Source organism: Ranitomeya variabilis, chromosome 1 (assembly GCF_051348905.1).
Source record: "Ranitomeya variabilis isolate aRanVar5 chromosome 1, aRanVar5.hap1, whole genome shotgun sequence".
Lineage (NCBI taxonomy): Eukaryota > Metazoa > Chordata > Amphibia > Anura > Dendrobatidae > Ranitomeya > Ranitomeya variabilis.
This window is the reverse complement of record NC_135232.1, coordinates 839,097,972-839,125,676: the sequence shown is the minus strand read 5'-3', so window position 1 is coordinate 839,125,676 and position 27,705 is coordinate 839,097,972. Positions and strand designations below refer to the sequence as shown.

The 27,705-nt window shown below is 41.1% G+C and overlaps 1 protein-coding gene across 10 annotated transcripts in view; it reads left to right on the top strand.

Annotated features, from left to right (window-relative positions):
• Positions 1-27,705, top strand: part of MAPK10 (mitogen-activated protein kinase 10) — a 361,444-nt gene that overhangs the window by 312,405 nt on the left and 21,334 nt on the right. For 6 of the 10 annotated variants that reach the window (XM_077275822.1, XM_077275824.1, XM_077275816.1 and 3 more), the window contains exons 11-13: positions 7,594-7,656; positions 11,699-11,762; positions 14,948-15,025. In XM_077275822.1, the coding sequence (XP_077131937.1) occupies positions 7,594-7,656; positions 11,699-11,762; positions 14,948-15,025 (205 nt within the window). The remainder of the gene's footprint in view (positions 1-7,593; positions 7,657-11,698; positions 11,763-14,947; positions 15,026-27,705) is intronic. The other 4 variants (XM_077275823.1, XM_077275825.1, XM_077275819.1 and 1 more) reach the window with 1 other exon arrangement.

The following is a 27,705-nucleotide window of genomic DNA, read 5'->3' as shown; positions in this document are numbered from 1 at the left end:
ACCGCTCGGATCCAGACCACCGGGGCACCCTCCCCGCCGGGCAGCCATAGGAAAATGATTCATTGCGCAGGCGCAGTAAATCAGACCGCCATCTTTGTAGAGGCAGATGACGGTAGCCGGACACATTAACTTTGCATGCGCAAACCCAGGGAGCACAGGCGCAGTCGATCTATCTGTTTATTTATGAACTGCGTCACAGCAGATGACAGATGCTGTGACACGCATGCAAGCAGCTTTTGAATTGGTGGAAATTTAGACTCAACTACTTTCCACTTGCTTTATGGCCTTGACTTAAACCTCAAGATTCACACTTAAGAGATTCTCAGTACCGCAAAGCCTGCCCCCATCGGGACATCACCACCCTCCCGATGTGATAGCATTGGGCCTCCATCTAGTGTTTTATAAATGACAAAAGAATGAAAACTAATAATTACATTTAAAGCAGATCTGTTGGGCTTCCCGTTCTACCTTTATATGGCTGCATATAACCGGGTGAAATAATGACTTTGGAAACATATATATTTTTCCATTATTTAATGCCATATTTCCATGTACAAAAAAGTTTATATGGTGCTAGGATTCATAATGAAAGTCTTTCTTTTTTGTTTTTTTCTGGTGATTGTCAGCTCGCCCTGTTTGTAGATACAGTCTCCTAGCAGTCCATGGGTAGTATAAGCAGAACTCATACACTTTCTGTATGGTACCCTCACATAAGATGTGTAACTTTTGCAGTTTCTACAACAATCCCAGCAGATTTTTGAAAACTAGGTAGGGTTTCGGTGGGATGAGGCATCTCTGAACACGGTTCACAAATTCATCATAATTTACCCCAAAAAGTGATGCAAGTTATGACAGAAATGTACTCCAGTCCCTGACTGGAGTACATTTCTTTCACTGTCATATCACACCTGTTTTTGGGATATCTTTCTTCAGTGTACTCTTCATCAAGACTTTATGAATCAGGAGCTATGATTAAAAAATATAGAAATATTAGAATCAGAGCATGATAATGAACATTATTTTAGAATGTTAGAAATACTTATTTGTCAAATTAAATTAAAAAATGTATCCAAACTTGGACCGTATCAAAGGGGTTATTTGGGACTAATAGGTTATCGAGATTAGACTAGTGTGGGTCCAACGTCTGGCTCCTCCACAATCAGCTGTTTGAAGGGGCATTGCTTAAGCAGTGACCGTGCCTGGTATTCCATCTTACTACATCTTCAGTTGAATGAGATTGATCTGTAATTCCAAACCTTAATTGTATGGAGGTTTTCTTGATAAGCCATGGAGGGCATGGGTCGTTCATTGCAGTCCTCACTGATCAAATAGCGATGGCCTATACTATTTTTACCGTTAACGTCAAACGATCGCCAATCGGCAACATCTTTTCTGATGTGTGGTTGTTTAATAACCTCTTTAGATAAGCTGACTGCACTTCAGTAATAGATCGTTCAGTGCACATAGGCTACCATTGTTCTTAAAAGTACATTTCATGTTTTCACAGGACAATGTTTAACCAAGAACGATGCTCATTTAAGCAAGTCAAAAGATTATTTCACCTGATGAACGTCGAGTTTGGGGTTTTTCAATAATTGAGCTTGAAGATTTTTTAGTGAAAATGATATTGGTTAAAGAGGACTTTTCACAACATTTCCCACATTGAACTGGACACACAATGTAAAAATGGCTGCAGAGCGGAGTAAAACATTTTTATTTAGTTTTTTTAGTTTAATTTTGCCTCTTCATTGCGGAGATATTCGCAATCAGTTATTTGGCACTTAATGAGTTAACTTTAGTCAAGTCCAAGTGGGCGGTATAAGATTTTTGATGGAGGTGTGCACTTCTGCCTTTTGTATGAAACTAACCAATCATAAGTAAGTAGCAACATAGAAGTGCTAAAAGATCTGTGATGATGTCATCAGGGTCACATGACCTGAGTCCACAGATCTTGCCAGATGAAGTTTGCCGTCTGAATAAGCACTGAAGATCCAGTACACAGCACAGAAGTGAGGAGCTTTTATCTTCAGTGCCTATTTAGGCTGCACAAACTGGCTGGCAGAACATGTGGACTTTGGTCATGTGATCCTGATGACATCCTTCTGCACTTGTATGTTTCTGCCTGCTTATGATTGGTCAGTGTAATACAGGAGGCAGATGTTCTCGCCCCCAGCAAAAACTAATCTAATAACATCCACTTGGACTTAACTAAAGTAAACTCATTAGGTGCCAAATATTTGATTGCTAATATCCCAAAACAGAGAGATGAAATTTAGAAGAAAAAGAAAATACCTTTTTATTCCACACTGTAACCACTATTACATGGTGTGTCCAGTTCATCATGAAACATTTGGTGAATGCTACTCTTTAGCTATAGTTTATACCGTAGCTTGTATCCAGCTCAGTATATAACTTTGCCCCACTACATTTACTAACCATGTAAATGAAATTACCATCTCATGTGATGGTGTTGGCATTGGTACTAATTGAAAAACACATGGTCTAAAAATGAAAGAATAAAAGCCGATCAAATCTTAGCAAAGAGTTTGTTTTTCTTTTTTACAAATTATAAAATGTTACTGTTAGGGACCATGGTGTAGAATGTAAGATTAGGTATGATTGGAGCCAGTGATTCCATTGATGTTAGTAAAATCATACTACTACAAAAAGCAACAAGAATACTAAAATTTACTTTTTTTTTTAAAGAGCTAGAGATTTGTGCCATATTTATTGCATTAAAGAGTTTAAAGTAAGTCTACGCTTTCTTGTATTTGAAAGGGTTTTCCCACCAGAAAAGTTCATTTTAATTAATAGATATTGGAATAATAATAATTTCCACAATTAGATGTGTTAAAAAAATCTTCCTGTGTTGAGATAATCGTATAAATGTGCCCCTGCTATGTACTGTGGCTGCTGGAACATGGTCGGAACATACTACAACTCCTGGCCAGGGGAGGACGCAAAAAAGAGAGTATACAGACATTACAGTACAGGATCACAGCTGATTCTTTTTATGAAGCAAAACATTTCACTGCTTGTTTTTAAGCAATGTTTTACCTGAAAGAAATAATCAGCTGTGATCCCATGCTGTCCTGTCTGTATACTTTCTTTTGTGTCCCAGAAGATGTGGTATGATCATTATAAAATTATCTCAGCACAGGGATATTGATTTTTAACTCATCCAATTGTGGAAATTATTATTATTCCAAGATCTGTTGATTAAAATGTTGTTTAAAATTAACATTGTTGGTGGGAAAACCCCTTTAAGTCAGCCAGTCAAAGTGAGAGATTTAAGTTGGACAAACCGACTGATTTTAGTGAAATCTGTATTTATTATATACGTAATATTCCAGATCCTTACTTTCTCAATTTAACCAAATCTTTAACCAACACCTATCTATATGTATGGCCAACTTAAATAGGCACCGTCCTAAAGCATTGTTGACTTTCTTTTGGTAATCATGAGGATTTACTTTTCTCATCTTCTAAGCTTGCCAATCAAAGAAGAAAAGCATTTTCTTTAAAACAGATATGACTTACAGTTTTCTTTTTATCCGCTTTCGTTGGTACAGAAAGATAAAATATCCATTTATTGTAGAATTCTCCTCCTGCAATGTGTTCCGCTTCCAAGCATTGACAGTCTTTCTTGCACTTTAAAATATAGTACTTCAGAGACAGCGCCATTGTTCATCATAAATACTGTAGATATATGCAGCTCTCACAAAAAAATGTAGAAACAAATTTAAAGCTTTTTGTGAGACTCACATTGATCCATCTATCTTTTCTTTTGCGTAGGATTTATGAATGCCATATCAATGGAGAGAAGCGTTTTTTTCAGAAACTCATTTTATACAAGGTCCTTTGATGTACAGTAGAAAGTGATCCAAGTAGTATTTTCTTTAGTTTGTTATTTATGTTAGTTTCTATTGAGGGAGTCCTGCATTTGATTTACATTGACGTTAATAGACAAATACGTTTTTATCTATAGCTAGAGTGTTCACCCTACTTTAACATAGAACACGTATGTAATCTGAGCTGTATACAGGGTATTTCAAAAAGAATGATGAACGAAAATTATAGCCTCGGTATTCCTAATCGATAGAACATAAATTTTTTAACATGAACAGTCAGACTATTTAGCCAAGTATTATTTATTCACTATAAATGTTCAAAGTGGTGATTTCCACTGGTGACATGGCAGATATCGAGGCAGGCGGTAGTCCAGTACTGTTCAGATGCATGCGACCATGTGCTTGGATGTGGCCACCACTGTTTCCGTGATGTCTCAGTCATTCAAATCTTGTGGCTGGGGACAGATACACTGATGTAGCCCCACAGAAAAAAAAAGTTGCAGGGTGTTAGATCTGGTGATCTACATTGATGAATCAACTTCAGACAATGCATCACTGAAACAGTGGAGTCTATATCCGAGGATATGCTGGCACTCATCTGGATAGAACTATCGCCTAGACATCTGCCATGTCACCGAAGGAAATCACTTTGAACATTTGTAGTGTATAGATAAAACTTGGAGAGATAGTATGATTTTTCATGTCAATACATTTGTGATATGTCGACTCCGTTAGGCGGCATGGTGTCTCAGTGGTTAGGGGTCCTGGGTTCAAATCCCACCAAATACAATGTTCTCTGGTTTCTTCCCTCACTCCAAAGACATACTAATAGGGAATTTAGATTGTGAGCCCCAATGGGAACAGTGATGGTAATGTTTTAACCCCTGTAGGTATGCCTAAGATCGCCTCCCGCTGTTTGATGCGGGCTCCGTAGATGAGACTGAAACTTTACCAGCACATGTCAGCTGATTCCATCAGCTGACATGTGCCCCTAACAGCGACGGGTGGAATCACGATCCACCTGCAGCTGTTAACATATTCAATGCCACTGTCAATCTCTGACATCTGCATTTAACATGATTGCAGGGTCGCCCATGGGTTGGCAGGACAACCTGGGGTCTGCAGGAGACCCCTGTAGTTGTCATCACCGAAAATGAGCATTTTAGCTACACATAGCAGGGCCGAATAAAAAAAATAGAAGTTTTAATTTTGCCCCATTTAAAATAAAACAATTAAAAATACATATACCGGTATATATATATATATATATATATATATATATATATATATATATATATATATATATATATATATATATATATATATATATATATATATATATATATATACACACACACGTATTTGGTAGTGCCGCAATCACAGTCGCCCGATCTATCAATATATAAAAATAATTAATCTGGTCGGTAAACAACATAATGAGAAAAAGAGTCAAAAACGCCTGAATTACGTTTTTTTGGTTGCCATAACATTGCATTAAAATGAAATAAAGGGCGATCAAAAAATCCTATCTATGCCAAAATAGTGTCAATAAAAACGTCAGCTCGGCAAAAAATAAGCCCTTACCTAGCCGCAGATCACGAAAAATAGAGACGCTACAGGTCTCGGATAATGACAACATTTTTTTTTTTTTTACAAACTTAGGATTTTTTTTTTTTTACCATTTAAATAAAAAAAGAACCTATGCGAATTCGGTATCTATGAACTTGTAATGACTTGGAAAATCATAATGGCAGGTCAGTTTTAGCATTTAGTGAACATGGTAAAAAAAAAAAAAAAAAACTATTGTGGAATTCTACTTTTTTTGCAAGTTCACCACACTTTGAATTTTTTTCCCTTTTTCCTGTACACTATATGGTAAAAACAATGGTGTAATTCAAAAGCACAACTCAAAAAACAAGCCCTCACATGGCCATATTGATGAAAAAATTAAAAAGTTATTGCTCTGGAGCAAAAAAACAAAAACTCAAAAATGGAAAAACCCAAGGTAGTGATGGGGTTAAAACGCGGTGGACTAAATGGTGCTACACGAGAGAGCAAAATAAATAAGAAAACCCTGTGTTTTTCTAATTGACAAATGGAGTTACTCATAGTGAACCTCTACTCTGTTATCTATCGCAAAGAAATTTTGTATAGGGACAGGTAATCATGTAAAAGTATTTTCTGGACGAGTCTAGCTGCTTGCTATATCTTCTACCATCAATCTTATCATTTTCCCATTCATATTTTCACTGACGAGATCGGAGTGAATCCCAGGTTCTAGTCAATCCTGGTTTCTAAAAAAAAACAAAAAACACTGGCCTAGTCTCTGTCTTCGAGAGCTTTTTGTCAATCATGCACTATTTCGTAGCATTCACTATCCTGATTAAAAAGATCAATCCAGATGTAGGGGATATCACTTAAAGCAATGGCAATACTCAAGTGGCTGATGACTGGGAGCTCAAGTATCAGTTTCTGTCAGTGGCGTAGAGAGAACTTTATTGGCACTGCTTTGTGATTAGTTAGGATCACTGATAGGGCGGCAATGGTATTGCCAGTTTTTTTTTCTGTTCCGATACTGTTATAATGGCTCTACCCTGTGGGAGATCTGTTACGCTATTACTACTGTGTTGGTATAACTAATAACTGTGTTTATGTTGTCCCACTTCATTAATAACTGTTAATTAATGTAGATATCTGCTGTAAATTGCTGTTCGTTCTAGAAAATATCTATACAAATAAAGTACAATAATAGCATGTCGTCCAAAACATCTGTCCATTTTTCATTCTTAAATAAATGTAACCATATGACTTTAATTCTTTGACGATTCCTATCCTTATCTGCTGTGTATATAGTCTCCACCTTTATTTTCCTGGAAACGTTCATTTTGTTCCCCTCTTTTTCTTCCCCTTTGTCCTATAGATTAAAAAGACAACTGCTTTTGAAAAATTGATGATTGCTTAGGCCTCTTTTCTGTGGTTGAAGTGTCAGGGCGCTTTCACATTGTGATCCGGCATCCGTTCGGTGGCCCCATTGAGGCTTACATCTGAACCCCCTGCCTAACGGGATTCGGACTTATGTGCCGGCGAGGCCATAGACAATAATGGTGCCGGCAGAGCGAAGGTTCCCTCTGCAGTGCATCATTTTTGAGTGTGTATGCCTACTGGAGGCGGACATCCAAATGTACTAGACTGCGTCTTAGGGCTGAGTCAGACTGCCGTATAACTCGTGTGAGGATCGCATCGTACTGCACGGACTGGCCTGGCACCTCTCCTGACCTGAGCAAGACAGTATGATGTATTTCTATGCAGCTGTCAAGCTCCGGTCAGGGGAGCCGACAGCCAGTACGGTTTACGATGCAATTCTCACATGAGAAATATGGCAGTCTGTCTCTGCCCTTAACCTGTACTAAGCCCCACTGTTCACCAATACCCTTCCACTCCTAACACACCATCGAAAATATGTAGAAAACGAAGGTGGGAAAGTCCCTTACTTCTCTGACATTTTCTGGTCCTCCCAAGTGTCTATTTTTGTTTTTTTCGGTGATACCCAAATATACTGGTATGTTAAGATTTTACCATGACCAATTTAAAAAAAACTAAAAACCATTACAAATATTATAGACCAGTGATAAATACATGAAACCGTGCAATACAATGTAATTGCCCTGAAGCTGCAGAGCGTTTTGTGATATGCATAATATGATTTCATTCACTTACCCAACCCATTCTCCTCCATTTTCAGCCTCAGGACCCTGTGAGGGAGAGATGGAATGGACAAACAGTCAAAACACAGAATAATGACAAGGTTATATTCTACGTTTGTAAAAATGCAATTGTTCAATGTTGAATGATAGACTCAGGCTGTAAAATTAGTTAAGCAGGACAGAATCATAAAATGCTATATGTGATAATCAGTTTTATTTAAAGGAAAAAAGTTTGGGGCATAGAAAATACATCTGTGCCTTATGTTCTTCTACTTTTAGTATTAGAATAGATTTAGGGTGTTTTTTTCTACTTTATTTCTAGTTATTCTTCATATGTGCATTTCAGGTTGAGCTTAAAAGTGCTAAAATGAACTGACTGCATACTATCCAATACCTAGCCTGTATGCAGGAAACCCCTAAGCTCCCTCTTCTTGTGGCTTCAGACACTCAAAATGTATTTACTCCATTGTCTTTGCAAGGAATTTGGATCTATACGTCAGAAAAAAACAGACATCATCCATTGTGAAGATTACTTAAGAAGATAATCATTACAGATTTGTGGGCCTTTTTAGGCCACAAAGTAGTTGTGGATATTCACTGTAAAGAATAGCTGTCGCTTGCTCAAACAATTGAGCTAAATACCTTGTAAACATCTCTGAGCTTGCCTGATCCTACCATTCTTTTTCGTTTTGCGCTGCTTTACTCCTTTACAGAGGTATTCACTTTTGTTTCTTCTGGAGCACAGTATGTGAAATCTTTGCTTGTAGTCCAACTGGGCTTTTCTTTAGAGTTTTGTCTCGGGGATGTGTGATTTTATCCCTCCCTCCCAGATGCTGCCAATCGCATCTCAGCTGCATCAGAGACTGCTAGATTAGCTGCCGATCTGTGATTGGCAGCATCAGTATGGGAGGGATGAAAGTGCATGTTCCCAGAGAAGACTGTAAAGAAATGCTCAGTTGGACTGCAGAGTAGAGATTTCACATTGTGCACTCCAGAAGAAACAAATGTAAATATCTTTGCAATGGAGTGACGCAGCACAAAACAGAAAACAACAGCAAAATCAGGAGAGCTGAGAGATTTTTACAGGTTATTTAACTGAATTTTTTAAGATTCTATTTAAGGATCCCCTCAGACACCAAGTAGACTATTTTGCACTTAAGTATTGGTCCAAATATTTTTAAACTGTTGTTTAGGAATACAAGCCATAGTCAAGAGATGAAAGATTTCGATGTTGTGATCTTTATATGTGACTTATATTTTCAAGTGTAAGCATGGGCTTTAATATATATATATATATATATATATATTTTTTTTTTTTTTTTTATTTAATAGTGAACATTTAGTGGTAGTAAAATGTCATTTCTTCAGTCCTACAAATTCAAAAGCTATGTTTGAACCCTTAGTTACAAGAGAAAAGACAGCTTCTCCTTATCTCAACATTACTATATACAGCACGACATGAGAGGTTGCTGAAAATAGACCATCCCTTTAAATTATATTTTTATACTTATTTTCTATGCAGCAAGCATAATTTGCTGCATTCTGTAACTAGCAAGAGTTTATATGTTGCTGTAATATTATGATGTCTCTTTCAATTTTCTGTTCCTAGAAATTCTGAAGTCAGAATTAGGCCAAATTCAGACATCCGTGAACCAAGGTCCATATATGATCTGGCTGCAGGTCTCCTGACCAGAACTCCACGGCCTCATAGGCATATATGAGTCTGTTGAGGTCGAGTCCGGAGACCGGTCTGTACGTACACAAACTGTATTACACGGATCGCTGAATTACATTTCATACAGTTTACTTTACTTGCACCCTCAGATATAAGCAGAAATAGGGGTTCCTGTTTTGCATGAAAGACATATAGACCTCTAAAAGCAAATTAATGAGATATCAGATTTCATAGCACGTAAGTGTCAGATCATAAAAGAGCTTTACTATCAACGTAACCCTACAGATGCTAGGGCTCAATGGCATTCATGGAAGAAAATTATATAGGAAAAAGAATAGAAGAGGAGGAATTATTGATGTAATGAAATTCTCTTGTGACACAATGAACAATTGCTCTTTACTGGTTCTCAAAATGGATATGATTTTAATAATGCATAAAACTTGTTTGTGTCAACAGGGAATAACATTGAATAACTGCAGTGTGCTTTAGGTTTTATGTGTGCACTTATAGTAAGCACGTCCAACATACGGCCTTAGAATATCTAGATTTATCTCAGTATTATGGGCAGTATGATTTTAAATTGCAGTGCTAGCGATAAAACATGTTCTACACGGGTAGAGAAGGTATTCGAATTCACAATTTTTATGGATGACATGAAAGAACAAGTGCAATATAAATAGTATAGAATCAAATGGACCTCTCTTATAGTTGGATGGGAAAATTCTTGGTATCAGTGATTAAGACCAGTAAATTATCATTGTCTCATATTGTCTCATATTGCAGGACCCCCAGAGAGTGTTTGGGTGACTGTAACTATATGAGAAAAGCATTCTATGTCATCTTACTGATTTACCGTATAGGCTGTAGGGTTCTAACTAGATCTTAGTGCATTTGGATTCTATAATGTTGTCTATGAATGTAGGTGGATTTAAAGGGGTTACCCACCTTTGAAGGACATGTCAATATTCTCTATCACGGTCTAGACAGGCCTACCTGAACGTCAGCAAAGAACTACTCCACTAGTGACATTCTGTGCCATAGTGGACCCCACCAAGGAAAGCCAATCCTGAGGAATTCCACCATTGCTTTTCCTTGTGGTTAACTAGTCACTGTGGGATTGGTCGGCTTGACAAAGCATGATACTTATAAAATGAAGTGACTCACTGTTTCCCGCTAGTTGGTATACTCTGTAATATGAACCTGAATATGCTGTAGGTTCTTCCATCTTTTCATGTATGTACTTAGTCATTGTGAATGTTGTTAGTGGTGGCTCTACAACAGTGTTTCGAAACTCCTGTCGTCAAGTCCCCTCAACACGTCAAGATTTTGGGATAGATAGAAAACCTGTGGTAATTCTGAATGCTCTCAGCATTACAATATGCGTGTGAAATATTATGGACATCTTGGAAATCTGGCGTGGTGGGAGTACCTGAGGCCAGAAGTTGAGACACTGTTCTTTAAGATATATTTGCTTTATTAAGGTCAGGTGTTTGTCTGGCATGGCAAATTGTATGATATTTGAGGCTCCATTGAGTGGTGTTCCCATAATTGTACTAATTCATTTCTTTAGTATTGGGTTTATATTATCACTTGTAATGTATGTCGCCTGCTAGATTCAAGGCGTAGCATACTGTAACTTACTGAACCTTTTGTCTGCACTGATACCTTATATTTAATTTTTTTTTAAATGTAAGTTAGGGTAGATCTATATATTTACTGCAGTTTCCTTGCATAAATAGATTAGAAAATAAGGCATTTAGGCTAATTACTATTCTTAAAAGTCCTGGATTTCTTCAACACATACAACAATGATAGCTGCATGGGGGGAAAATATTGGTATACGTATCTCTTGGATGATGTGTCTGGATAAAATCTCCCCCATTATACATGAACTAAGTAGGTTGTTGTGAATAATCTGGAGTTGTTTGTACAAATTCATGCACGTATGATATCATAGATCTTAATATTAAAAATATTTTTTCCTCTGATTTATTTTTTTAAATATTTTTGTCCTTTTATGGCAAGCATATTTGGGAGTTGGAGGAGTTCTGAAACCCCTACTGATCGTTAAAAAAATTCCGGAAAAGTGCGCAGCACAGGAAACAAGAGCACATAGCTCCTGCCGTAGCATGCACACAAAGAGGGCAATAGATATACCGTAATAGAAAAGCAAAAGACTTGTGCCCTCCTGTCTTCTAAGCTGCCCACTTCTAAGTTTTTTTTTGAGCGATCAGTGAGGGTCCCCCACCGATATTTCAATTAAAAGGACAATAAAATAAATAAAAAATATTATCTAAAGTTTATTAACTCTTTAAAGTATTTCCGAAATTATTTAAAGGAGATTTCTCAGAATTTACCTTTAACTGAACCCCTTATTAATCGTGGCATTAACCATAGGGTCATGCATCATAATAGAGTTAAATATGTGTAAACATAATTTACAATTTATATTGTTTTACATTTTACAGCCTCCTCCTCAAATTTATGACAAGCAGCTGGATGAAAGGGAACATACAATTGAAGAATGGAAAGGTACGCTATTTTAATTACTCAATAAAGTAACATGCTGTGATGTTGAAATAAAAAAATGTTTAAAAAACATTTGTTAAATACCAATAGGTATCCCCTACTTTAAAAATGATTATGTATCGGTCAAGGTTAAAGAATTAAAATTCTAAAAAAAAAAAACGTGTACTCACCTGCTGGGCCATTGCTTCTCTTCTACATTGGCTTCTTTGTTCCCTACCAATGTCAAACGATGGCTGCAGTTTTTCATTTTGCACCTAGCAGGTGCTTCTTCCTGGTCCCGAGTCCTTTTCCAGCTTCTGTTTGACTGCAACTCAAAAACATTTCTCAAATCCTCCCCTTCCTTGACCTGCAGTCAACGATACTGTTTATGCATGTCCCCATCATCTCCCACATCCTTCTGAGCCTTCAATCCTTTCTCACCTTGTTGCTTGGATAATTGACCTCTACCCTTGCAATTCCCTTCCTTTTTGTCATACCTTTCACTGGCTTCCCATCACCCAGAGAATTCAGTGTAAAATGTTAACACTGATTTACAAGCCAACCATAGACTGGCCAAGATTTCTTTCTTTGCTCTCCTCTTGTCTGCTCATAACTCATACTTTGAAACACGCTAAACTCAGTGTCTTCCATGATTGAAGCCTTTCAGCACATCCTGAAAACCCATCTCTTCAGAAAAGTCTACTACCTTCCATAACACCTCATTACTACTTGTGATGCTTTCAAACCCTAATCTACTGTCTCCTCCTCTATACCTCATAGACTGTTAGTCCGAGAAGACAAGGACCACTTTCCCTCTTCAAGGCTGTCAACGTTTGTTGACTTTACCTTATGTATGCAAATCCTCTTAAAATGTCCTCCATGGTGCTTTAGAATAAAAATAATAATACTGTTCACATACTGCATACATATATTAAAGAACATTCCTATAAAACTGTGAATTTGCACATGATCCTTAAAAAGGTATAATACATGACATCAGGGACTTTGTTAACCTTTTTACTGGCCTGAGCACAGGGTTTTGTGCGCATGACATCTAAACAAGCACACCAACTCCAGATAATGATATTCATAGCTGCTTGATGAATGCCACCCGTTTATGAATTAATTCTAATACATATACCATATTTATATATACAGAGTATAAGCCGGCCCGAGTATAAGCCGACCCCCCTAATTTTGCCACAAAATGCTGGGAAAACTTATTGACTCGATTATAAGCCTAGGGTGAGAAATGCAGCAGCTACTGATAAATTTCAAAAATAAAAATAGATACCAATAAAAGTAAAATTAATTGAGACATCAGTAGGTTAAATGTTTTTGAATATCCATATTGAATCAGGAGCCCCATAAGATGCTCCATATAAAATACGCCCCATATAATGCTCCATAAAGTTCATGATGGCCCCATAAGATGCTACATATTAAAATATGCCCCATATAATGCTGCACAAAGGATAATGATGCCCCATAAGATGCTCCATATGAAAATATGCCCCATATAATGCTGCAAAAAGGTTAATGATGGCCTCATAAGATGCTCCATATTAAAATATGCCCCATATAATGCTGCACAAAGGATAATGATGCCCCATAAGATGCTCCATACAAAAATATGCCCTATATAATGCTGCACAAAGGATAATGATGCCCCATAAGATGCTCCATAGAAAAATATGCCCCATATAATGCTGCACAAAGGTTAATGATGGCCCCATAAGATGCTCCATATTAAAATATGCCCCATATAATGCTGCACAAAGGTTAATGATGGCCCCATAAGATGCTCCATATTAAAATATGCCCCATATAATGCTGCCTCTGCTGCAATTAAAAAAAAAAAAGACATACTCCCCTCTCGTCGCTGCCCGCTGCTCCTCAGCATCGCCGGCTCTCTGCAGTGACTATTCAGGCAAAGGGCACGCACTAACCACGTCACAGCCAGAGGACCTGTAAGACACAGCGCGGCGGTGGAATCAGGACAGGTGAATATCGCATGACTCACCCTCCCCCAGTCCTAGTCACCCTCCTGGCATTGCCTGTCAGTCCCTGCATCTCGGGTGCCGGCATCTCCCTGTTTTCCTTCCTGTGCTGAGCGGTCAGTGATACCGCTCATTAAAGTAATAAATATGCGCTCCACGCCTATGGGAGTGGAGATGCGTGCATATTCATTACTTTAATGAGCGGTATCACTGACCGTTCAGCACAGGAAGGAAGACAGGGAGATGCCGGCACCCGAGATGCAGGGACTGATATGCAGCGATGACACCAGGAGGGTGAGTATGATGTCTTCTGCTCATCCCCCCCCCTCCTCCGCTGGCAATGACTCATGTATAAGCCGAGAGGGGCGTTTTCAGCATACAAAAAATGTGCTGAAAATCTCAGCTTATACACGAGTATATGCGGTATGTATAAAGCATTATACAAATGTTCTGACATGTATTTTCAAATGAAGTACACCAGTCTCATCAGATATGAGAGATCCATTTAATGTATGCAGTTTGTATTGTGCAATCTGGTGACAGATCCACTTTCATGACTCTAATTTCTTATTAAATAAATTGAATTAAATATTGCAACATGTTAGCAGATCGCACATGTAGCATACACACCTCGTGGCATAGTTTTGCAGAATCATGGCTTTGCAACATCTGGCCATTTCACACCACACATAGTTACATAGATACGTAGATTGAATAAAGGCCTAGGTCCATCAAGTTCAAGCTTTCTCTATCAACTGTACATTTCGTCACTAATCTAGCTATAACCTACAATGTTATACGTATCAAGGAAATCAGCCAGCCCTTTTTTAAAGCTATTATAGTGTCTGCCATTACTAGCTCTTGTGTTAGGGCATTCCACAGTCTGACTGCTCTAACTGTAAAGAACCCTTTCCTATTTAGCTGTCCTAATCGCCTTTCTTCCTCCCATACTGAGTGCCCCCTAGTCCTCAGCATGGTCCTTGGCAGGAACAAGTCATCTCGGGATCCATCCACCCAAGAGCCACTTAGATAGTTTTGTTTTCAGTGCACCCAGTAGAGCGGCACATGGCAACACTGGACCATGTGCCAAAGATAAAAAATGGCACTTTGGTGAAAAGTGAACATGGCCAATATAAAAGAACAAATTAATGTTTATAAGAAACTCACATTTAAAGAAAAGATTAATATATGTCAACATTTTTTTTGCAGAGCTCATCTATAAGGAAGTTATGAACTTTGAAGAGAAAACTAAAAATGGTGTAGTAAAAGGACAGCCTTCACCTTCAGGTACTCTTTGTAAATAGCAGCATGTTTTCCATTGTTATCAATACTTTACTATAAATCATTGTTGTCATTGTATAGGCGTGCATACAATCACTACTGTTATGCTCATCTGTGTGTCTCCATGGTAACAGACTACAAACAAACTGTGTAGTCCCATCCTGTAGTCACACGTCTCCTACTTCTTGCAGTCATACATTCAGTAGCGGTATGATTGCAGGATAAGAATACACAGGGTTTGTTTGCAGTTGTACCCATGGAAATACATACAGTAAGTATTACACAAGTTGCTTAATTTTATATGCATTTGAGACATTCTCACTATCTGTGATGGAAAAGGATCTGAACTGGTAAACGTTCAATCTGTAAAGCACTTTATGATGATTTTACAACAGCACATTTATGTTCATTTTTAACTCATTTTACAACAGACCTTAGCTATACATAACAACCAATCAAAATATAAAGATTTATTTGATCATTTACTATGGCAATTTAAATTGGGCCTAATTTAAAGGGAACTTGCCAGTCTCTTGAAGCTACCCAAACTATGGTCAGCTTGCATCAGAGATGGAGTGTTTCAGAAAAATAGTGTTTCAAGATTTGGCCATGGGTCATAAGGAGAGACCAAGCTAATCTGGCACCGCCTCATCTTTTCCCTATATTATTCCTGTTGATTAACAGGTCTCGCTCTCTTGTTTTTACATAGGGAGAGATCTGTTAATCAATAGAGAGGTGCAAGGAAAAGCCAGTCTGGGGCAGCGCCGGACTAGTTTATCACTCGTCTGCAGCACTGTTCATTGTGGGACCACCCTATCATTTTGATTAATGGGTCAGTCTACGTTCTAGAATATTAAAAAATAGAATACAGTTTACCACACCCTCAAATATGATCGGCGCCAGGAACATAGGAAATAAATGCACTGTGAACAAGAGACCAGTCTTCGTTAAAGAAAGATCTAATTTATTTCATGAATGAATGATAGAAAAACGGCATAGACTTAGTTATCATATGATTGCTTGCTCCTACAGAAATATTGGCAATTCTGGCAAAGGAGAAGACAGAAGTGGTAATAAGCCACTTCTGAATTCTTCCTCCGCTGTAAAATCTTCGTCACACGTCTGTTTTTTGTGTCCGTATATGGTCTGTTTTTTAAGGGCCGCAAATACGGACACACGCGCACCCATTGCATTCAATGGTGGTGTGCACATGTCAGGTTTTTCACACGGACCGCGTGTTCATGTGAAAAACTCACAGACATGTCAGGTTTTTTTCGCACAGCACAGACAAAATGCATGCTGCATGCTGATGATATTGGCACCTGGGAAGAAGCGGTACAGTTTGTGCTGTTCCCAAGCACCGGTGGATGAAGGCAGCTTTAATCGATGATGGGAGTTGTATTCAGCAGAAGCTGTGTAAAATAAAGAATTAAATTAAAAACAACGGCAATTTTCATAGCCAGCAAAAAGAAAACCCATGTGTCACGCTGTTATGGTCTTAAGTTAGGGTGAGGGGCCCCAAACTGTTCCTGGATCTTCGACTCTAACTATCACTGTTCTGGGGTTACTCTTGAAGGTAGAGAGGCTCAGGTCTCCCACCTTACTATGCTCCAGATAAACCCTAATTTGTCCCCTCCTCCACCCCATGAGGCATGGGACAGAAATGTAAGGTAAACAAACTACAAAGACAATAAAGGGATAACAGAAAATTACTATCATACAAAACCACTCACCAAAAATAAGAAGGAGGATACGGAAAGGGAGGAATTAACTAAATATGAATAGGGACCAGGAGATAAACACTCACGTACTACAGCAAACAACAGATCACTGCATCAACAACTCCAACCACTCAACTTAGCGCAGGAAGAAGAGTCTTTCACAGGCAAGGAAGAAATGCCCAGAGCCAGTATATACAGTGTGGAAAAAAGTATTTAGTCAGCCACCAATTGTGCAAGTTCTCCCACTTAAAAAGATGAGAGAGGCCTGTAATTGACATCATAGGTAGACCACAACTATGAGAGTCAAAATGAGAAATAAAATCCAGAAAATCACCTTGTCTGATTTGGCAAGATTTATTTTGCAAATTATGGTGGAAAATAAATATTTGATCACCTAAAAACATGCAAGATTTCTCGTTCTCACAGACCTGTAACTTCTTCTTTAAGAGGCTCCTCTGTCCTCCACTCATTACCTGTAGTAATGGCACCTGTTTGAACTTGTTATCAGTATAAAAGACACCTGTCCACAACCTCAAACAGTCACACTCCAAACTCCACTATGGTGCAGACCAAAGAGCTGTCTGTGGACACGAGAAACAAAATTGTAGCCCTGCACCAGGCTGGGAAGACTTAATCTGCAATAGGCAAGCAGCTTGGTGTGATTAAATCAACTGTGGGAGCAATAATAAGAAAATGGAAGACATATAACACCATTGATAATCTCCATTGATCTGGGGCTCCTCGCAAGATCTCGCAAGATCAGGACAGGTGACCTGTGGGGTCAAAATTATCACAAGAGCGGTGAGCAAAAATCCCAGAACCACACGGGGGACCTAGTAAATGACCTGCATAGGGCTGGGACCACCATATAAAAGGCTACCATCAGTAATACACTATGCCGCCAGGGACTCAGATCCTGCAGTACCAAACGTGCTCCCCTGCTTAAGCCAGTACATGTCCAGCCCCGTCTGATGTTTGCTAGAGAGCATTTGGATTATCCAGAAGAGTATTGGCAGAATGTCTTATGGGCTGATGAAACCAAAGTAGAACTGTTTGGTAGAAACAAAACTCGTCGTGTTTGGAGGAGACAGAATGCTGATTTGCATCTAAAGAACACCATACCTACTGTGAAGAATGGGGTGACAACATCATGCTTTGGGGCTGTTTCTCTGCAAAGGGACCAGGACAACTGTTCCATGTACATGAAAGAATGAATGGGGCCATGTATCGTGAGATTTTGAGTGCAAACCTCCTTCCATCAGCAAGGGCATTGAAGATGAAACATGGATGGGTCTTTCAGCATGATAATGATCACAAGCACACTGCCAGGGCAAAGAAGGAGTGGCTTCTTAAGAACCGTATGAAGGTCCTGGAGGGACGTAGCCAGTCTCCAGATCTCAACCCCATAGAAAACCTTTGGAGGGAGTTGAAACTACGTGTTGCCCAGCGACAGGCCCAAAACATCTCTGCTCTGGAGGAGATCTTCATGGAGGAATGGGCCAACATACCACCAACGGTATGTGCCAATCTTGTGAAGACATTTGACCTCTGTCATTGCCGACAAAGGATATATAACAAAATATTGAGATGAACTTTTGTTAATGACCAAATACTTATTTTCCACCATAATTTGCAGTCAGACAAGGTGATTTTCTGGATTTGTTTTTTCATTTTGACTTTCATAGTTGTTGTCTACCTATGATGTCAATTACAGGCCTCTCTCATCTTTTTAAGTGGGAGAACTTGCACAATTGGTGGCTGACTAAATACTTTTTTCCCCACTGTGTAGAGGGAATAAGTCATAAGCAGTTGCAGCTGAGAACAACTAGGCTGTATGGTCTCAGCCAGCATGGAAAGAGACCTTAACCCTTTCAGCATGAAGGAAAGGAAATCCATTTATTATAGGACATAAATCACACAGTCTAAAGAGGACTGCGATTCATTACCCGAGGTAACCTTCTAACTTCAGGTCTTCCAGAGGAACATGACACCCTCATAACAGTACCCCTCTTCTACAAGGGACCACTAGACTGTCGGGATCGAGTTTATCCGGATGGGTCACATGGAAGGACCAGATTAGTTTACTGGCATTAACCACTGATCCCGGTACCCACATCCTCTCCTCAGAACCGTATGCCTTCCAGTGCAACAAGTATTGTAAAGAGTGACGAACCATATGGGAATCCACAATTCTTGCCACCTGGAACTCCAAATTACCATGAACAAAATAACCTTTGGTGGTGGCTGCAAGGTTGACGGATCCACAGTCGCTATAGACAGAGGAGGAAGGAATGTCCGTAATAAAATCCATGGATAAGTGTGTCCATCGTCGGTCAGGTATGATTAATGGTAGAAAAGCCCCAGTCAAACATGTATGTGGAGTCTTTAAACGTGCACAGACACTGCAAGAGGACACAAAGTCAATTACATCCTGATGCAACCTTGGCCACCACATACAACGAGAAAGGAGATCAAAGGTTGCTTAATTACCAGGATGACAAGTAAGAGCCGAGCTATAATGTGCCCCTAAAACTTTGAGGCGCAGCTGCAATGGTACAAACAATTTTCCTGAAGGACAAGCAGGAGCATCCCACTGAGTCTTCAATACCTCTCCCTCCAGCTAAGATCACACAGCAGAGATGACCATCTCTTCTTGTAAAATTGGGACTGAGTCATCTGAACTACCACCCCATGGGAAGTTCCGAGTTAAAGCATGAGCTTTGAGGTTCATAATTCCAGGACAGTACGTGGCAATAAAATTAAACCTGGTCAAAAATTGAGACCTTCTAGCTTTGTCTAGGATTAAGACGTTTACCACGTTTGAGCTATAACAGATTTTTATGATCAGTAATGGCAGTGAAAGGGTGGACTGCCCCTCCAAAAAATGACACCACTCCTCAAAACCCAACTTAATGGCCAAAAGTTCTCTAATACCAATAAATGGTTGGGAAACATCGGGTTTAATGAGAACAGGAAGAGTGGAAAAGCATTTCTTCAAAGAAGAGAACACCTGACGGGTGCAGTCGGATCACCTCATGAAGTCACTACCTATTTTGTCATGTCAGTGAGGGGTTTGACAATCTGCAAGAAGTTTTTAATAAACTTTCGATAATAGTTAACAAACCCCCAAAAGCTTTGCAACACTTTCAGATTTTCCTGCAGATCCCATTCCAGAACTGCACAGACCTTATCAGGATCCATCCGGAAACCTGCAGCAGACACTAGGAAACCCAGGAACTGAACCTCTTGTATGGCGAATGCACATTTTCCTAATTTGGCGTACAGTTTATTATCCTGTAACACCTGCCTGACATGTACATGATATGACTTGAGATCATGTGAGTACATTATAATATCGTCCAGATACACCAGTACAAATCCACCAACAAGGTAACGAAAAATGTTGTTAACAAAATGTTGGAAAACGGCAGGGGCATTAGTCAAACCAAAGGGCATGGCAATATTTTCATAATTCCCTTCAGGAGTGTTAAAGGCCATCTTCCACTAATCCCCCTCATTGATCCTAATCAGATTATAGGCCCCCCTGAGGTCCAAATTAGAGAACAATGTTTCCCCAACATCCTGGTTAAGTCAGGAATGAGTGGGAGGGGATACGGGTCTCGGATAGTAATCAGGTTTAACTTAGGGTACCGTCACACAGTACCATTTTAATCGCTACGACGGCACGATCCGTGATGTCGCAGCGATCGTATGATTATCGCTCCAGCGTCGTAGACTGCGGTCACACGTTGCAATCACGGCGCTGGAGCGATGCCGAAGTCCCCGGTAACCAGGGTAAACATCGGGTAACTAAGCGCAGGGCCGCGCTTAGTAACCCGATGTTTACCCTGGTTACCAGCGTAAACGTAAAAAAAACAAACAGTACATACTTACATTCCGGTGTCTGTCCCCGGCGTTCTGCTTCTCTCCACTGTGTAAGCGCCATAGCCGGAAAGCACAGCGGTGACGTCAGACGTCACCGCTGTGCTCGGCGCTTTCCGGCTGACAGGCGCTCACACAGTGCAGAGAAGCTGAGACGCCGGGGACAGACACCGGAATGTAAGTATGTACTGTTTGTTTTTTTTACGTTTACGCTGGTAACCAGGGTAAACATCGGGTTACTAAGCGCGGCCCTGCGCTTAGTTACCCGATGTTTACCCTGGTTACAAGCGAACACATCGCTGGATCGCTGTCACACACAACGATCCAGCGATGTCAGCGGGTGATCAAGCGACGAAAGAAAGTTCCATACGATCTGCTACGACGTACGATTCTCAGCAGGATCCCTGATCGCTGCTGCGTGTCAGACAGTGCGATATCGTAACGATATCGCTAGAACGTCACGAATCGTACCGTCGTAGCGATCAAAATGGTACTGTGTGACGGTACCCTTACGAAAATCTAAACAGGGATGCAGGCACCCATCTTTCTTAACAAACAAGAACCCTGCTGTTACGAATGAAGAGGAAGGTCTAATATGTCCCTTAGGAAGACTCAGAGAAGTCTGACGGAAGTGAAAATGCCTAGGATTGCGGATCTCCCTGAAGGGGGAAAATAACAATTCCATTGTTCCTCATTCCCTAATGAATGCCATCAAAGCCTAAAATAAAGCTTGCAAGCTTCACGGAAAGCAACAAATTTATCCTGCTCCCCAGATAACCTATCCGTGAGGGCCACCTTTGGTTCAGGTTCAGCCTGACTGCCTGTCAGACCTAAAGTCTGCTGAAAGACCCTAGATTGCAGGTCTGACGGTTTGAGCGTCAGACCCTACAATTGTTTTGCAAGGACTGCGACGGGATCCATACCAAAATACAAAATGTTGGAGCTGGTGAAAACGTCACACTGTGATGGTCTTAAGTAAGGGAGAGGGGCCTCAAACTGTCCCTGGAACTGGGACCCTTACAAGGGCTTCAATGGATTAGGTGTAAAGGTGAGTATAACTGTGTTTATTTCTAACTAAATGTGTAAAACAGAGTGTTCATTTTTATTTCAAATAAAGGATTTAATTTTTACTGTGGTTTATGTCAATACTTACTATGGGATTAGTAATATGAGTGTCTTATAGAAGCCTAACTATTACTAAACCCTGGGCTTGATGTCACCTGACAATAGAAAGGTGACATCAACCCCACTTGCCATTGCTACAGGGCAAGTGGGAAGAGCGAGGCTAAGCTCCCGATTTGGCGCATCTTATGGATGCACCATTTCTGGGGTGGCTGATGGCTGCTGATGTTGGTAGCCTGGGAGGGGGGCAATATCTCTGGCCCCGTCCCAGGCTATTAATATCAACCCAGAGCTGTCTGTTTAGCCTTTGCTGATTTGAATTTCTAGGGGAACTTTACATCTTTTGTTTTCTGGGGTCCCTGTAAATTCACCAAGAAAGGCTAAGCAAACAGGTGTGAGCTGTTATTAATATCCTGGAAACATTATGGGCTATTATTATTATTATTTATTATTATAACGCCATTTACTCCATGGCGCTTTACATGTGAGGAGGGGTATACATAATAAAAACAAGTACAATAATCTTAAACAATACAGGTCACAACTGGTACAGGAGGAGAGAGGACCCTGCCCGCGAGGGCTCACAATCTACAAGGGATATTGCCCCTTTTCCCAGATTAATAACATCGGTCCCCAGCTGTGGGCTTTCCCTCTGCTAGTTATAAAAATGTTGCAGGGGCCTATGCCATTTTTTTTTATTTAATTCTTTATTTTACACAGGAAGGACACAGCTACTCTTAAATACAACTCCCATCATTGAAACCTGGTCGCGCTGATCTTGGGGAGACCAAGCGACAATTATGAGAGCTGCTTTCAGCAGCTGGCCCCTTGGATCAGCACTAACTGTAGTGCTTTTCTCAGGCGCCGGTACATGTTGCACAGACTGTACATGTATGCAACACTGATGTGAAACATGAACACATGGACATCAAACGGACGCACGGATGTCACATACACACATACGGATGGCACATGGACATGGACCACCAGGACGTGCAAAGGAGGCCTAAGATACAGCTGAGGACCAGACCTGCTAGATTGGAGCAGGAGGAGCTTTATTCACATGCTGTAAATTCACAATGACGTGTGGTTACATCCAAGGCCAAGTGCCAGATGTTATATGGTTAAACTGTAATATGTACATCTGAACTTGATACCTGGATATAACAATCTTTTTCATTTATTTATATTTTGCTTCTATTTGTTAAAAATTATATCTGGGATGATGCGCGAGAGATTTTATTTACACCCAAGGTTCTTCTTTTTAGAGGACATTTGCTGCATAAACTTCAGACCAGTGTGAATAATCCATCTGGAATGGTTTTAGAGCAGTTATATATCCTAATTTATGTCGGAGCGCTGCTGAGAAACAGCTTGTGCATTTCCTGGACATAAGCCATCTATCACATTTTCTATTAGGAAAATCATTATTAAGTAGTTCCATGGAAGATGCTAAAAAACATGCGTTGCAGTAAATGAAAGGCAAGTCCAATGGAAATATGTATTAATTATATATAGGATGCTGAAAACATAACACATCAAGCAAGAAAATCCATCACAAGTCTTTATAATATACATTCCATGGGCAGATTTAGAACTAAACCTTAAAGGGGTATTCCCATCATAGACAGAATATGCCATAAATATACAGCAGATGTGGGTCCCACCTATCTTAATAACAGGGCCCCTTGCACTCTGCTATCATTGGAGAGGTGGTTGGATTTCCAATAAAAGTTCATGGGAATTCCACCACTCCAGTAACAATGGCGCATATCAGGGCCTTGTGCTTGAGCTAGATACAGTTCCCTTTGGTGGGACTCGCTTCTTCTATATATTCATGGCCCTGTGGATAAGCCAAATGGGAATACCCCTTTGAAACAAGTTTTCCAGCAGATGGCACCTGGTATGCTATGTACGGCTTCTATCTTGTGCTTTCATCTCAGTACTCACAATGACCTTTTTATTCTTGTGGTCGTTGTCCACATCCGCCATTGCAATAAAATATGCATGTGATATCATTCCTCAATGCTAGAGACTTTACCATAGCTGTGGCAGTTTGTAAATTAACTGTATTAGGGCCACTAACTACGCTTCGTGAGAATTTCTCTGCTCTGACATGATGGGCTGTAATATTATGCTCCTTTCCAAGGCTCTGCTAACAGCTGTGTTGTAATTTTTGGCATATACAGACACCACAACACGGGGACAGATTGGTCACACTCTCTACACTGCAGCCCCTGATGAACCCCATTTATATGTATTGGGCTCTGTTGGGTCCTATTGAGGTGTCCATCGTTATTATGGGAAACGTAGCGTTGCATTAACATTTCAAAGTGATGGAATTTTTTACATCTTCCTAAGGTGGTTCAGGCTCAGATAATCCCAACCAGACCCAACAATGTAGATGAGCTGAAGGCTGCTATCAGAGCAACCTGGGCTTCCATAACACCTCAGCAGTGCCACAGGCTGATTGCCTCCATGCCACGTTGCATTGATGCAGTAATTGATGCAAAAGGAGCCACGACCAAGTATTGAGGGCATTTACTGAACATACATTTCAGGAGGCCAACATTTCGGACTTTAAAATCATTTTTTGATTTTTGGTTATAAAGTATTCTAATTTACTGAGATAATGCCTTTTGGGTTTTCATTGGCTGTAAGCCATAATCATCAACATTAACAGAAATAAACACTTGAAATATATCATTCTGTTTGTAATGACTATATAATACAGTATATGCGTTTCACTTTTTGTATTGAAGAACTGAAATAAATTAACTTTTTGATGATATTATAATTTTGGGAGAAGCATCTATATATACACATACACAGATCTCCTACATACACACACAGCTCTGCGACATACATACAAACATCTCTGCTATGTATGTACACACAGCCCTCCTACATACACACACAGCCCTCCTACATACACACACAGCCCTCCTACATACACACACAGCCCTCCTACATACACACACAGCCCTCCTACATACACACACAGCCCTCCTACATACACACACACACAGCCCTCCTACTTGCACACACAGCCCTCCTACATACACACACAGCCCTCCTACATACACACACAGCCCTCCTACATACACACACAGCCCTCCTACATACACACACAGCCCTCCTACATACACACACAGCCCTCCTACATACACACACAGCTCTCCTACTTGCACACACAGCCCTCCTACATACACACACAGCCCTCCTACATACACACACAGCCCTCCTACATACACACACAGCCCTCCTACATACACACACAGCTCTCCTACTTGCACACACAGCCCTCCTACATACACACACAGCCCTCCTACATACACACACAGCTCTCCTACATACACACACAGCTCTCCTACTTGCACACACAGCCCTCCTACATACACACACAGCTCTCCTACTTGCACACACAGCCCTCCTACATACACACACAGCCCTCCTACATACACACACAGCCCTCCTACATACACACACAGCTCTCCTACTTGCACACACAGCCCTCCTACATGCACACACAGCCCTCCTACATACACACACAGCCCTCCTACATACACACACAGCCCTCCTACATACACACACAGCCCTCCTACATACACACACAGCTCTCCTACTTGCACACACAGCCCTCCTACATACACACACAGCCCTCCTACATACACACACAGCCCTCCTACATACACACACAGCCCTCCTACATACACACACAGCCCTCCTACATACACACACAGCCCTCCTACATACACACACAGCCCTCCTACATACACACACAGCCCTCCTACATACACACACAGCTCTCCTACTTGCACACACAGCCCTCCTACATACACACACAGCCCTCCTACATACACACACAGCTCTCCTACTTGCACACACAGCCCTCCTACATACACACACAGCCCTCCTACATACACACACAGCCCTCCTACATACACACACAGCCCTCCTACATACACACACAGCCCTCCTACATGCACACACAGCCCTCCTACATGCACACACAGCTCTCCTACATACACACACAGCCCTCCTACATACACACACAGCTCTCCTACATACACACAGCCCTCCTACATAGACACACAGCCCTCCTACATACACACACAGCCCTCCTACATACACACACAGCCCTCCTACATACACACACAGCCCTCCTACATACACACACAGCCCTCCTACATACACACACAGCCCTCCTACATGCACACACAGCTCTCCTACATACACACACAGCCCTCCTACATACACACACAGCTCTCCTACATACACACACAGCTCTCCTACTTGCACACACAGCCCTCCTACATACACACACAGCTCTCCTACTTGCACACACAGCCCTCCTACATACACACACAGCCCTCCTACATACACACACAGCTCTCCTACTTGCACACACAGCCCTCCTACATACACACACAGCCCTCCTACATACACACACAGCCCTCCTACATACACACACAGCCCTCCTACATACACACACAGCCCTCCTACATACACACACAGCCCTCCTACATACACACACAGCCCTCCTACATACACACACAGCTCTCCTACTTGCACACACAGCCCTCCTACATACACACACAGCCCTCCTACATACACACACAGCCCTCCTACATACACACACAGCCCTCCTACATACACACACAGCCCTCCTACATACACACACAGCTCTCCTACTTGCACACACAGCCCTCCTACATACACACACAGCTCTCCTACTTGCACACACAGCCCTCCTACATACACACACAGCCCTCCTACATACACACACAGCCCTCCTACATACACACACAGCCCTCCTACATACACACACAGCCCTCCTACATACACACACAGCCCTCCTACATACACACACAGCCCTCCTACATACACACACAGCCCTCCTACATACACACACAGCCCTCCTACATACACACACAGCTCTCCTACTTGCACACACAGCCCTCCTACATACACACACAGCCCTCCTACATACACACACAGCCCTCCTACATACACACACAGCCCTCCTACATACACACACAGCCCTCCTACATACACACACAGCTCTCCTACTTGCACACACAGCCCTCCTACATACACACACAGCCCTCCTACATACACACACATCCCTCCTACATACACACACAGCCCTCCTACATACACACACAGCCCTCCTACATACACACACAGCCCTCCTACATACACACACAGCCCTCCTACATACACACACAGCCCTCCTACATACACACACAGCCCTCCTACATACACACACAGCTCTCCTACTTGCACACACAGCCCTCCTACATACACACACAGCCCTCCTACATACACACACAGCTCTCCTACTTGCACACACAGCCCTCCTACATACACACACAGCCCTCCTACATACACACACAGCCCTCCTACATACACACACAGCCCTCCTACATACACACACAGCCCTCCTACATACACACACAGCCCTCCTACATGCACACACAGCTCTCCTACATACACACACAGCCCTCCTACATACACACACAGCTCTCCTACATACACACAGCCCTCCTACATACACACACAGCCCTCCTACATACACACACAGCCCTCCTACATACACACACAGCCCTCCTACATACACACACAGCCCTCCTACATACACACACAGCCCTCCTACATGCACACACAGCTCTCCTACATGCACACACAGCCCTCCTACATACACACACAGCTCTCCTACATACACACACAGCTCTCCTACTTGCACACACAGCCCTCCTACATACACACACAGCTCTCCTACTTGCACACACAGCCCTCCTACATACACACACAGCCCTCCTACATACACACACAGCTCTCCTACTTGCACTCACAGCCCTCCTACATACACACACAGCCCTCCTACATACACACACAGCCCTCCTACATACACACACAGCCCTCCTACATACACACACAGCCCTCCTACATACACAC